General features: G+C 44.4%; 1 protein-coding gene across 7 annotated transcripts in view; it reads left to right on the forward strand.

The window, feature by feature from the left end:
• LOC123514276 (U2 small nuclear ribonucleoprotein auxiliary factor 35 kDa subunit-related protein 2-like) overlaps positions 1–13,738 on the forward strand; it is a 44,761-nt gene that overhangs the window by 16,290 nt on the left and 14,733 nt on the right. For 5 of the 7 annotated variants that reach the window (XM_045272079.1, XM_045272082.1, XM_045272076.1 and 2 more), the window contains exons 6-8: positions 272–310; positions 555–688; positions 13,713–13,738. The exon at positions 13,713–13,738 is cut by the window's right edge and continues 118 nt beyond it. In XM_045272079.1, the coding sequence (XP_045128014.1) occupies positions 272–310; positions 555–688; positions 13,713–13,738 (199 nt within the window). The remainder of the gene's footprint in view (positions 1–271; positions 311–554; positions 689–13,712) is intronic. The other 2 variants (XM_045272077.1, XM_045272081.1) reach the window with 2 other exon arrangements.

The following is a 13,738-nucleotide window of genomic DNA, read 5'->3' on the forward strand; positions in this document are numbered from 1 at the left end:
AGGTAAATAGAGAGTTTGATAGTTTGGTAACATTTGTAAGGATATTTTGATAGTGATTATAGAATATATCTTGAAGACTTGTAAGAGACCTACTAAAGCTATGTTGCCTTTTAAAAGATTAGTACATATAATTTCATTGCATATACCAGTATCACTGTTTGCAGTGTGTTGATGGTATCAGTGTTGTGCAAAAGCAGTAGGTATTATTTATTATTTGCCTTAACTGACCCATACAGCTTCACATTTTACTTTGCCATATCCACCCAAACAGGAAGCTCTCCTCAAAGCTGCTACTGACAGTCTGGGAAAGGTTAGTAGATATTCTTTATGAATAGTTATCATTGGAATGTACTTATATAGTATAAAACTTATTCAAGTTTATTTTACCCTCACCATTTCTATAAATCAAGTTTGATATAAAATTCAAATGATATCTTTTATATTGTGAATCATGAACTTTGCTAAACCTACAATTTACATAGTCGTGTGACAGAGCAAGTCCAGGCCAGATATCCACTGCCTACTGGGATGTACAAACTTATTATCACTTCCAGCAGGGAGAGCAGCCAACACACAACCCTGAGCCACCTGTTGGCTACAACAGGAGGGACCTCACTCCTCCAAGACGAGAACCCTGTCCTTTCTTCAACAAAACTGGAACATGTCGGTTTGGTGTACAGTGCTCCAGGTAAAGATCTGACTGCTGTGCTTTTTCCTTGTAGTTATCAAAAAATATTATGTACACGGGTTGTTGAGAAAGCTTGTGTATTTGCTGTCAGAATTGTATCAAGTTTTCACACATAATCTCAGCCTTGCTTATACATACCAGCATCCAAAATATTTTGTTGCCCTGAGGTGCTCACTGTCTTTTTTCATGTTAGCATGCTCCAGTGATTCAACCTTTACAGCTCCCTCTTGCTTCTCTGTCCATATTGTCATTTTTGCATATCAAGAGACATAATATTAAAAGTTGCACCCCATCTATTAATTCCAGATGCAGCATTTACTTTGAACATTATACTTGGATATCATTTTAATTTTACCATTACTGAAAGTTTCCATTAAGGGGACTGACCAAGTTGAAAATCAGGCATGTGGTCAAATCCCACCAGTGCCACCATATGTAGTGTAGGATGCCCTCTGTGGGGTTCCATGTCAACTGAACCAGTGCCACTTGCACCAGTACCACATACACCAGTGCCAATTCCCGACGTCGGATATTCTTGGGTTGCCATTTATCGCTGGCTGTTTTAATACACAACTCGGTATACAGCCAGCCAGCTCGCAAGAGAGAGACATTCTAAAATTCATATCATAATAAATCTTAAGGTATTGAGTCTTTGTACTACAAAACATTAATTCCAAGTGTTTATCCTAACATTATCCATATGATCTGGTAATACACACTCTACAAAACTGTTATTATAAGCTTAACATTCACAGTCGCGGTTTCAATGCTCTCGCCTTTTTTTTAGTCTCAATTACATATTTGGTTTGAAAATTTTTTCATATAGTTCAACAGAGAGCACTGTTTCTCCTCTAAATATTACAAAGGAATACATTCTGTAATAATCTTGGTAGAGCAACATTTTTGCGGTCGAAGGTATATCAAACTGAAAAGACTAACTGAACTCGGGAACACCGAGTCCTCTCAAAACACCAAAACAACCCCGCAGCCCGCGGTTGCTTGGAAGCTCGTGTGGAGTAGGGTGACCAGACGTCCCCGATTTCAGTGACCTGTCCCCGGCTACTGCTGTCCCTGGTTTTCCGTAACTGAAAGATCACTTGATGCGTTAAAAAAAAAACTACTCCTTTTGATTATGATAATTATGTCCTTTTATAATTACTCTTTTAGAATGTCAAGAATAAGGAGAAGGCCTTATTTTTTTTTTATATAGTTTCCGTGAAGACGGTGAAGTGTATGGCGGACACATTTTAACAGCTAATGGGTGTTCATGATCTCAGATATTTCATCAGGTAGATTTTTTTTTCTTTGCAACTTGGGTAAATAAGGCGAGAGAAACTTTTGATTGCTGGTTTAGAAATGGTACGAATAGTGTCCCGTTTAGTTTTTCCAGTGCAAAACACTACATGTTTTACCTCCCTGAACTGAAAATGTCCCCGGAATTTGTCCCAGAAATTTGGTCACCCTAGTGTGGAGTGTTCTTAGAACTGGAACAGAATGCCAGTTTATACATGTGCTGTAGCTGACTGCAATTCTATATCAAAAAAGAAAAACCAAGGCATGAAAGGATGGACTGTGTTTCCCAGGAAGAAAGACGCGGCTCGAAGAAGATTATGGGAGACACGATGTAAACGAGGCCCGACGTGGAGAGCTACCAAGGACCATGCTATCTGCTCAAAGCACTTCATAGATTGGTGCAAAGGACCGTCAGCATCGCATCCAGATCCTGAACTGTTTGCCTATAACCGGTGGAGATAAGGTAGAAACCTGCTTGATGTTGTTTACATACGGAACGGACAATCTTTCACTGAAGTCATACAAGGATTTTACATCAAAACATTGTGTTTATTTGATATTCGTCACATTTTCTGGATTTGATTGCTAATTAATTAACTTGAACCAATGAAATGTGCTTGCTTACTGAAAATAATGTAATTCACTCAAGGTGATGAAGTGTCCCAAAACTGAGACCATGAACCTAGCATTTTTGGCTCGTTTTGCCATATTACGTTCTCTGTGCTTGGTGAATTTCATTAGAGATGTTTCTAATAATTTATTACTTAGTTTGATAGCACATATATGACGTAAAAAAAAATTTCCAGCATACCGAGTTGAATGTGCTAGATTAAGTTATCTGGCGAATCTGGCAGCTTTTCAGCACTTTCCGACGTTGGGAATTGAACCAGTGGTCAACTGAACCAGTAGTCAAGTGAACTAGTGGTCATTTGAACCAATAACCATTTGAACTAGTGACCATCTGAACCAGTGGTGCTAGAACCAGTGCAAATTGAACCAGTTCTACTTGAACCAGTACTATTTCAACCAGTGACCATCTGAACCAGTGGTTTTGTAACCCTTTTATACTGAACCTTCGTGAGGCTCAGTCTCTTGTACTGGGCCTACGTGAAGCTTAGGCCGAGTAAGGGGAGCAAAGAAAGATGTAACGAATCCAAGGGGGGAGTGATGAACACACCAAGCTTAAAAAAATAGACCCTTTAATTCAATAACAACTCATCACAGTCAGATAACTTCCTACCTAGCCTACCTATAAGATGGGAGACCTATGGGGGGGGGAGGAAACCGTGGGTAACTCAGCTGTAGATGAGAGGGCGTGAGGGTGCGTGTGGAGGCGTCCCGAGAGGTAAAAATGGCAGCCCGTCCCTCGCGGCATCCTGCTTCTCTCTCTCTCTGTCTCTCTGCCTGGTTGGACCTGCTGTGCTGGAAGTGGCAGAAGGTTCCACAGGAACGGTGCTGTAAACATAGTGATTATCTCATGCGTTGCTCTTATCAGACCACGTGGCGTATTGTAGCTCTTCCTGGAGAATGTTGGAGAGTGTACCTCGAGACGAGAGCGGGATGATGTTCTGAGGGCGAAGCCACCACGCTCCTCACCTTATAAAGTGGCAGCCATGATGACTGCGCATGCAGCCTTACGTCATCTCCCTTCTCCCCCTACAGGGACTCCCTATATAAGAATTCCTAGCTACACATATGAAAGGGAAGATGAGGATTTGGACTAGATAAATACCCTAATATTGGGTAATAATCCCACTCCAGTACTGCTACTCGGTACATGGCTTTTTCCTCAGGGAAAACAAATCCTCGTCTTCTCTTTTACAACAACAAAAAAGTAACACACACATAACAATCCATGTAATCGCGATACACCACCGTGAGCACACATAACCATTTAGAGCTATATACAGTGTCCAGGGTATCTGTGGTATTACTGCCCTTCGTTTCAACATTTCACACTCTACAATTTCCCACTTAGTGCGAGACCTTGACGTCTCTACCGGTCCGGCAGGACCTGACCTCCCAGTTGGTGTTGCGCCACCCACTTCCCATCAGTCCAGGCGTACAGGGACGGAGTAGAGAGGCCGACGTAGTCCTCTCCAAGGCCTTATTCTGTGGGGACTGGATTCAGGAGGCCCCTCCTCCTGAACATTCCAGCCACCCCCAACAGTGGCGGTCTCCTTCCCCAGCAGCAGGTCTGATGTAGCTGCAAAAGAAGTATAGGGCAGTCACAAGATTCCAATGTCCCTAGGGGTCTATACACTTAGTATTCTTCTATAAATCTCCTCACTGGCCGTCTCTCACGAGTCGGTCTGGGCTCCTCTACCTCATTGTCTTCTTCCTCCTCATCGGAAGGCACTACAATTTCTTCCATGTCTACCACGTACCCTTCATCGGTTACATATTTTCTCACTCGGTCAGCTGCTCTATGGAGTATTTTGCCATTGAACACATTTTCCACTTCATATGACACTCCATCTAAATTCACCTTTTTAACCTTATACGGTCCAATCCACTTGAGACCAAGTTTTCTATCAGCTGACGAACCAAACTGTTCCCTTTTATCCACACCAAATCATCTACCTCGACTCTTTGGTCCTTCCGGCCAATGTTCGCTCTAGCTAACCACTTCCTGCTATTTGCACGGGATGATTGTCTCACTGCCTCCAAGGCTGTATTAATGTCTATTTCATCGTCCACCTGGGGCAAAGTAGTTCCCACATAGCGAGGAGCATGGCGCCGGAAGAAAAGGAAATAGGGTTGTTCGCCAGTGGTCTCGTGTACGGCCGCATTAAGGATCTGCTGACACTGCGTGAGGCACTCGGACCACCTGTGCGGTTGTCCTTTCCCGAGAGACGCTAGCACTGACTTCATGGTTCGATGTAACCGTTCGGTGATAGAGTTCCCACATGGATGGTATGGGGTGGAAAACACCATCTCTATCCCATGCGTCGACAGAGTTCTGTCAACAATTGTGAGCGGAACTCGCGCATTGTCAGCTAAGAGTACCTTTGGTACCCCATAGTCTCCCAAGTAACTCTTAATAACCCTAACTACCTCCTCAGCGTGTCTGGACCGTAACTTCACCAACTTTACAAATCTTGAAAAGTGATCTATGATGGTTAATACGTACTTATAACCTCCTCTGGCTGGAGTCATTTCAGTAATATCGATACTAATTCTTTCCAAAGGTTGATTTACAGGAGGCAATTCCTGGTATGTCTTTTGTAAAGCTGGTGCAGTTTTACATTGTTGACAAATTATACATTCTCTGATAAATTTCTTTATGTCTGATCTTTGATTTGGCCAGTAAAAATATTCTTCAGCTTTTAACATGGTTTTTAGTTGTCCTAAATGTCCAGACTCTTTTCCATGGGCCAATACAATAGCTTGTTTCTTTAGTGTCTGGGGTACAACCAATAAATATAGGATGGTTCCATCTTTCTTTTGTTTGGAGTAATATAACACTCCATCGTGAACAATAAACTGATTTAAAACGACAGGGGAGTATTTGGCACGTGGTATTCTTCCTCCTTCTCTTTCCTGTCGCTGTGACCCCAGAGTTGACTTGGCCAATACAAATATGAATCCTGGATGGCGTTTCTCAACTTAGACTGTATATATTCCGTGTTTGGCGGTTAAAGTGTACGCCATCCCTGGCCAAGCCCTCGGCAAATGGGCGTGCTCCAAAACTGATGAAGTGCTTGGTTCTTAAGCTACACTTCTGCAAGTTATTATTAACCCCTTTAGCATTGTGATTGTACGTTTCCTGGTCTAAATGTGGTTGCCTCACGAGATCTGGGCGCCGGGGCTCAATCAAGCAAATTTTGATTCTCGGGGTGCACACGGCTTCTAGCTGCTCCACTATAGCCTTGATATCGGCCACTATCTCTTTGACCCTGCATCTGGAATGGATGTCATTACTCCCTATCCACAGAATTATTAAATCAAATTTACTCTGGAAGATGCTCATGAAGACCGAATTTGTGAAAAAATTTCGTGCCTTGGCACCAGGCACCCTGAACAGGCTCACTTCTACATCATCAGGTAAGCCTGGAAGCGCTACCGGGACTTGGCTATGTCCCACAATGGCCACTCGAAACATGAGGCAAAATTAAGAAAAGAAAAAAAATAATAAACGGAGGAGAAACACCACTACTAAACAAGGGGGATTAGCACTGATTACTCTTGTCTCTACGGAGAGTTATGTGGGTCGATGTGCCTATATAAAACACATCTAAACCACTGCCACCATCTATACTGAACCTTCGTGAGGCTCAGTCTCTTGTACTGGGCCTACGTGAAGCTTAGGCCGAGTAAGGGGAGCAAAGAAAGATGTAATGAATCCAAGGGGGGAGTGATGAACACACCAAGCTTAACAAAATAGACCCTTTAATTCAATAACAACTCATCACAGTCAGATAACTTCCTACCTAGCCTACCTATAAGATGGGAGACCTATGGTGGGGGGAAACTGTGGATAACTCAACTGTAGATGAGAGGGCGTGAGGGTGCGTGTGGAGGCGTCCCGAGAGGTAAAAATGGCGGCCCGTCCCTCACGGCGTCCTGCTTCTCTCTCTCTCTCTGTCTCTCTGCCTGGTTGGACCTGCTGTGCTGGAAGTGGCAAAAGGTTCCACAGGAACAGTGCTGTAAACATAGTGATTATCTCATGAGTTGCTCTTATCAGACCACGTGGCGTATTGCAGCTCTTCCTGGAGAATGTTGGAGAGTGTACCTCGAGACGAGAGCGGGGTGATGTTCTGAGGGCGAAGCCACTACGCTCCTCACCTTATAAGGTGGCAGCCATGATGACTGTGCACGCAGCCATACGTCATCTCCCTTCTCCCCCTACAGGGACTCCCTATATAAGAATTCCTAGCTACACATATGAAAGGGAAGATGAGGATTTGGACTAGATAAATACCCTAATAGTGGGTAATAATCCCACTCCAGTACTGCTACTCGGTACACTTTCATTACAGGTGTAACTCGTTTATTATGTTAGCATCCTCCCTGCACCAGCTTAAACTATGCACTTATGCTAAGACATTCTTGTTTTGAGCTGTCTCAGTCCTGTTACACGTGGAGTCGGATGCAGGCCTTTTTTTTTTATTATTATTATTATTATTATTATTAGTTTTTATATTTCCCTTTCTTGTTTAATTTATTTTTATTTCTTACTTTTTATAAAATATTTTTCACTTTGTGTTTAGGAATGAAGTGTGACTATATTAATGTAGGTCTTTGAAGGAAATAAAAATAGTCACAACAAATTCTGCTTAACTCGCACAGATTTTCAATGATATTAAAACAGGAATGCTTCATACAACCTTACAAAAAATAAGTTTTATGGCATAACAAAAAATACTCTGAATTGAGAGTAAACTAAATATATTCAGATCTTGTGAAGAAAAATGAAGTTGAAGAAATATAAATAAAACGCAATATAACTTGATTATTCTACAGTAACAGGGTAAGTATATAGTTATAGTTGCATAGCACAAAATCTCCACCTCTCAAGGACTGTGAAATATGTAGAGCCATTTCACATGAAATTCTTTGAAGATAAATTATGACTACATAAAATGTAGAGTAAATTGAGTAGGTGCAACGTGAGAAAGCACCCGGTCTCAGTGAAGTTTAACCCCCTACTGGGCCCACTGGCTCCGTCCTGGGGTTCAGATAACCACTGGTGCACTGGTTTAGATGGTCACTGGATCAAATGGTTACTGGTTCAGATGGTTACTGGTTCAGGTGGTTACTGGTTCAGATGACTATTGGTTCACTTGACTACTGGTTCAGTTGACCACTGGTTCAGCTAACCACTGGTTCAGTTGACTACTGGTTCAGCCAACTACTGGTTCAGTTGGCACTGGTGCATGTGGTACTGGTGCAAGTGGCATTGGTTCAGTTGACCGGTATCCCATATGTGGCTAGTAGGAGTCGCTCACTGGCCTGGCATGTAGATGTCTGTGTAGCATGGCAGGTAGCATTAAGTAGTACAATGTGTAGTGTAGGGGCAAGCAAAAACACCTATAATGTCCACCAATGTATATTGCCACAAAGCCAAAATACAGGTAACAAAGGCTGGGAGGAACGAGTGTGGTAATGTGTATGTTACAACAGCCAGCGAGCTACTGAACTAAGGAGACACCATGCCAGTGAAGCGGGTGCAGGAAACATACTCCCATAATGCAAAGCATACAGGCATAATGTCTATAAAATGCATATACATAAATAAATATACAGTAAGTCCTCATTATACGGTACTTCTTTATCCGGTAAATTCATAATTACGGCATTTGGAAATTACTACCCTCGATTCGATATACAGTAAGAAAAATTCACAGATACGGTATCCGCTCATGTCATCTGAGGGGGGCCTAGCGCGGGGGAGCAGGGGTGATAACGTCATCCATGCCACACCTCCCCACCACTCACAGTACTGACTTTAACTTAACCACCCTTGGAGCCAGTTATCTCTTCCTCTCCCCCTTTTTTTTTTTTTTTAACTGCATTACATAATACTTACATGCATTACTAATTAGATGAATAAATGGAATATTAAAGGGTCTATTGTAAGTACAAATGAGGAGCCCTGAAGAGAAGGGGCCAAAGCGCCAAAAAGTAAGTTTTGAGTTATTCGCCTTTAAAGTCCAGGAAGTAGTATATAGTAAAAAAAAGATATTAAGTAAGGGTATGATACATCAAAAGAAAGGTCTTGACGTCGCAAATTAAATGGGATAACAAGTGTTTGTGTAAAACCAAAAAAACACCAAATGGTGTTTTTTTAGGTATACGTGTTTTTTTATTCAAATGTATTCAAACTCGGCACAGTAAAAGTATCATGTAAGTTAAATGAAGTGTGAAAATTTTAGATCGATATTCCTATTTTCTTAGTTTTTATGATTTTTTGTATTTAGTTTTGGTGTTCTAATAGGTGTTTTATGTGTTTATGTGTTTGCATGTGATCATTCAATCTCTTTTAGCCTTCTTCACATTACACACCCACTTGTCAGGCTGCCTTTTCCTACTAGGGGTGTGCACAGAAGTCCCCGGCACACTGCTATCACCAACATCCGCCATAATGTTCACTAATTACGTGAAAATTCAACAAAAATCAGAGCGAACAAGAACCGTGTGTTTCACCAGGATCTACTACCAAAGAATGGTGGAAGTCATATAACATCAAGCATGCCTTAGATCAGTGGTTCTCAAACTTTTTTGGCTGCGACACCCTACAAATTACTCCGACAGAGCTCTCTCTCTCTCTCTCTCTCTCTCTCTCTCTCTCTCTCTCTCTCTCTCTCTCTCTCTCTCTCTCTCTCTCTCTCTCTCTCTCTCTCTCTCTCTCTCTCTCTCTCTTTTTTTTATTTAAACATTATCTTACACTTATAAATTTTACAATAAATCAGGTACAGAAAGAGATTTAGACATAAAGCTCCTTGTGTTGGCAAGGAACTATTCTAAACGTCTTTTTCTCGTTAGTATATTGTTTTGACACCTCACTCACTGCACTACACTTCACAGCACTAGCCGGGCAGGGAGAGCGCTTCTCCAGACATTGGCGGCCACTTTTGTCTGCTGAGTTGATAGTCCCGCTACCTCAGCAGGCGTGGCCACCGTGAACTGATTCCACAGGCGCGCTGCCCTGGCTCTGAATGTTCGCTGGTGTTGTGAGGAGCGGGAGAGAGGCACCAGTACCTGCTGGTCCCCATCCGCTGCTTGCCTCGTATTTCTCCCGGGTGGGTGTGGCGGCAGGCTGAGGCGGGAGAGGTGAGGTGTATGCAGCACTTGAGCTTTGTGGCACACCGTCAAGGTTGCCACGTCCCTCCGGTGCTCCAGTGACGTGATACTTGCCACGCTCTCCTCGTCTTCCCCCAATAGACGAAGAGCGCGCCTCTGTATCGCGTCGAGCCGGCTGGTGTGGGTATGGGCGCTGGACATCCATGTCAAGGCACCGTACTCCATACAGGGACGGATTTGTGCCCTGTAGAGAGTGAGGATGCCTCGCGAGTGCAGACTGCCAGCCATCCTGCGCAGGGCTGACACACGCTGAGAGGTCTGGCGGGCTACAGACGTGATGTGGGTGTCGTAGCTCACGATCCATGGTGACTCCCAGGATCTTGATGTGTTCCTGGAGAGGCAGCTGCTCGCCCTCAAACTGTAGTTGTCCTTCCACGGCCTGAGAGGCGGCAGGGGATCGTGAGATGACCATGGCGTGTGTCTTGTCCGGCGCGAAGGTGACTTGCCACACCTTCCCCCACTCTTCTGCTGCCTTCAGCTGGCGGTTGATGTTGGCCACGGCGCGCTGGCTGTCCTGGCGGCAGTAGGAGAGGGAGATTGTGCAGTCGTCGGCGTAAGCCTTGACTGCAGGAAGCTGGCGCAGGAGATCGTCTATATACACATTCCACAGGACTGGGCCAAGCACTGAGCCCTGTGGAACTGACGCTCCTATATTGGTGGGTGATGAGGTCCGCCCATTGACGACGGTTCGAAGCGTCCTTCCTTGGAGGTAATCCTCGAGTAGCTTCAGGAGACCGCCGTCGATGCCCTTGGCTTGGAGCTTAGTCAGAAGACCCGCATGCCACACTCGGTCATAAGCCCCCGCGATATCAAGGGCCACTACGAGCGTGTCCAGGCCTTCGTCAAGGGTGTCCTGCCATTCCTGGGAGAGTAGGAGAAGGAGATCGGAAGTAGATCGACCTGGCCGAAACCCGAACTGGTGGGGTGAGAGAAGCTGGTGTTCATCCAGGTGCTGCCATATGACGGCTGCCACCAGTTTTTCGAACACCTTACCCATCACAGACAGCAGGGAGATGGGTCGGTAGTGCCTTGGGTCAGACTTGGACCCTTTTTTATGCACAGGGACCACGTATGCCTCCTTCCAGGATGCTGGCCACTTTTTTCTGCCAGGCAGGCAGAAAAAATAGCAGCAAGAGGCACTGACAGTTCCCTGGCACATTGTTTCAGCACCCGGGGGCTGATTCCATCTGGGCCCGTGGCTTTCCCTGCGTCCAGTTGCCCGAGTGCTTTTTCCACCAGCTCCGTGGTGATGGGTATTGAGGTGATGGTGTGCGCTGTCTCCCGGGGTAGCACTGGAGGGGGGCGTGTGGGGCTCTCAACCTGCATTTTTTCTGCAAATAATTTTGCCAGGAGTGCAGCCTTGTCATCACTGCTTGAGGCAGTGGTTCCGTCCTGCCTGGTGAGGGGGCACGCTCTCCTGCCGCATCACACCCTGCCTCTCCTTGACCAGTGTCCACCACGTCTTATCTCCAACTCCTGGGCCTGTGAGCTTTCTCCTGAGGTCTTGCTCCCAGTGTTTCCTCGCCCACTTGGAGGTGTCAGTCATTCTCTTACAAGCAGCTCGGTGCATGGCGAGGTTGTGTTGTGACGGACGCTGCTTGTATCTCCTCCATGCTGCATACTTGGCTTCGGCAGCTATCTGACAGCGGAAGCCAAACCATTGGGGGTTTGTGGCCTTGGCGAGGTATGTGCGGTGAGGGACGTGGCGGTCCTGTAGTGTGGCCAGGATTGAGGTGAGAGCGTTAGTCATCTCCTCCGCGTCTCCCGTGAGCACCGTCTGCCAGTCTGTGGCTGTCAGTGCGCCCCTCATGTCACGCCAGCTGGCTTGCTCCCATAGCCAGATGGTTCGAGGTGCAGCTTTTTCCCTCGCCACATGTAGCTGGATCTTCGTCAGTACGGCGTGGTGGTCCGAACTACCCACTTTATCCAGCTGCTGACACAATATTCTTTCTTCCGGGAGGTCTGATAATACTGGGTCGAGCAGGCCTCCTCTTTCGTGGGTCTGAAATGTGACGTGGTTGGTGAGGCCGGACACTGTCACTAAGTTGTTGTAAGCTTGCTGCTCGAGATGGAAATTTAGATCTCCCACGATGAGGACGTTCTTGCAGCCGTGGCGTTGGAGCAAGTTGTCCATCTCTTCCGCCAGGAAGTCAAGCGAGAAACGGCCTTGCCTGGGGGGGCGATATAGTACACAGAGCAGCAAGCCACTGTTGTCAGTCAGCACTATTCGGAGGAAAAGTGCTTCCATTTGCTGAGGAAGGTCTACTGACAGTTCCTGAGTCTGGAGGCCATTTTTAAAGCAAACAGCCTCTCTCTCTCTCTCTCTCTCTCTCTCTCTCTCTCTCTCTCTCTCTCTCTCTCTCTCTCTCTCTCTCTCTCTCTCTCTCTCTCTCTCTCACCCACCGTCTTTAAAGGCTGAACAACTTACCATTACTAATGGGAAGGATGGGCTTGCTTCTCTCGCAACTCCCATAAATTATTTCGCGACCCCCCCCTGGGGGTCGGGACCCCCACTTTAAGAACCCCTGCCTTAGATAACATTGTCATCTTGGGACGAAGTGAAGACGTCTACCATGAACTTGGCATGGAATAAAGTATGGCCAGAATGCGAGCATGACTTCCCATGATTTCCTGAAGATGACATAGGTGCGATCAGAAATGACAGTAAATCTGTGCCATAGGCCTGGCTTTGATGAAGTTGATGATGATGTTCAAGATCTCTTGGAAAGCCATGCTGAACCTCTCAAATGATGAACTTATAGAGCTAAACAAGGCATCACAGGAGACAGAAAAAGGAGACGAGGAAGAAGAACCTGTGCGTGGCCTGGACATCAAAACTCTGTGAGAATTTCTCAGTGGTATCGAAAAAGCTCTGGAAACCATGAAGAAATGTAACCCAAATCCTGCCAAGAGTAGCAAAGTAGCTCATGACGTAGAGAAAAGTTTCAAAATTTATTAAGAAATCTATGATGAAAAAACAAGAAAAACCAAACAGTCCTCCATCTACTCGTTCTTCAAGTCAGACATGGCGTCCCTGTCACACCTGCCGACTCTGCTACAGCTGGCCCTTCCACATCCGCTGCCGACGGTTCTACAGCTGGCCCTTCCTCCAGATCCTCTTTTTTCAAACAAGTGAAACGTACCGACCGTGCTGCAGTTGGCCCTTCCACATCTGCTTCCGACACTGTAGACGATGACGTCTTATCCTCGTCTGCCCATTCAGCGGAAGATGAGTAAGGGCTGAAATCCCTACTGTCCCTTTGCCTTGGGAGGGACATCATGTAATAGAATACATGTTGAGTGAAAGGTAAATAAAAATATTTTGTTTATTTCTTTTGTGCAGTAATTACATTTTTTTTTAATGACTATTTTCATGTATTTTAATTTCTGTAGGGGTGACTTGACGTGCTTGAACGCATTCCCTATTATTACATGTATAATGGGTTCGGTATACAGTAATTTTGATTTGTGGTAAGGTTTTCAGGAATGCATATGTACCGTATAATGAGGACTTACTGTACATAGTACATAGTACATAGATTTTCTTCTCAAATGAAATAAAAAATCTATATTCTGTCACACAATTTTCTTAGGAAATTGTCAAAGTATCTTGTACAATATTTCTAGAAAATCAAGAAAGTCTTATGAAAGAAAAAAAAATCAACCAATTTTTTATTTTTCCTAGAAAAAAACTATTGCTCCAAATTTAGTGAAACTTACACATGTATAAATTACCTAAAGAAACTTTATAACTCTTGAAAAAATTATGCAGTTTGGTTCATAAAAAGAAAAAAAAAGCTTGATCAGTCCTCATAAGTACATACTGTATAATTTTTCGAATGATTACAGTTTATGAGTACATTTAAAAGATTTTATTTTATATATTTGTTTATTTGTTTTATCTATTTATTTTTATTTTTTTCAGAGATCATGTGTATCCAGAGAGAAGCA

The sequence above is a fragment of the Portunus trituberculatus genome, chromosome 37 (genome assembly GCF_017591435.1).
Source record: "Portunus trituberculatus isolate SZX2019 chromosome 37, ASM1759143v1, whole genome shotgun sequence".
Lineage (NCBI taxonomy): Eukaryota > Metazoa > Arthropoda > Malacostraca > Decapoda > Portunidae > Portunus > Portunus trituberculatus.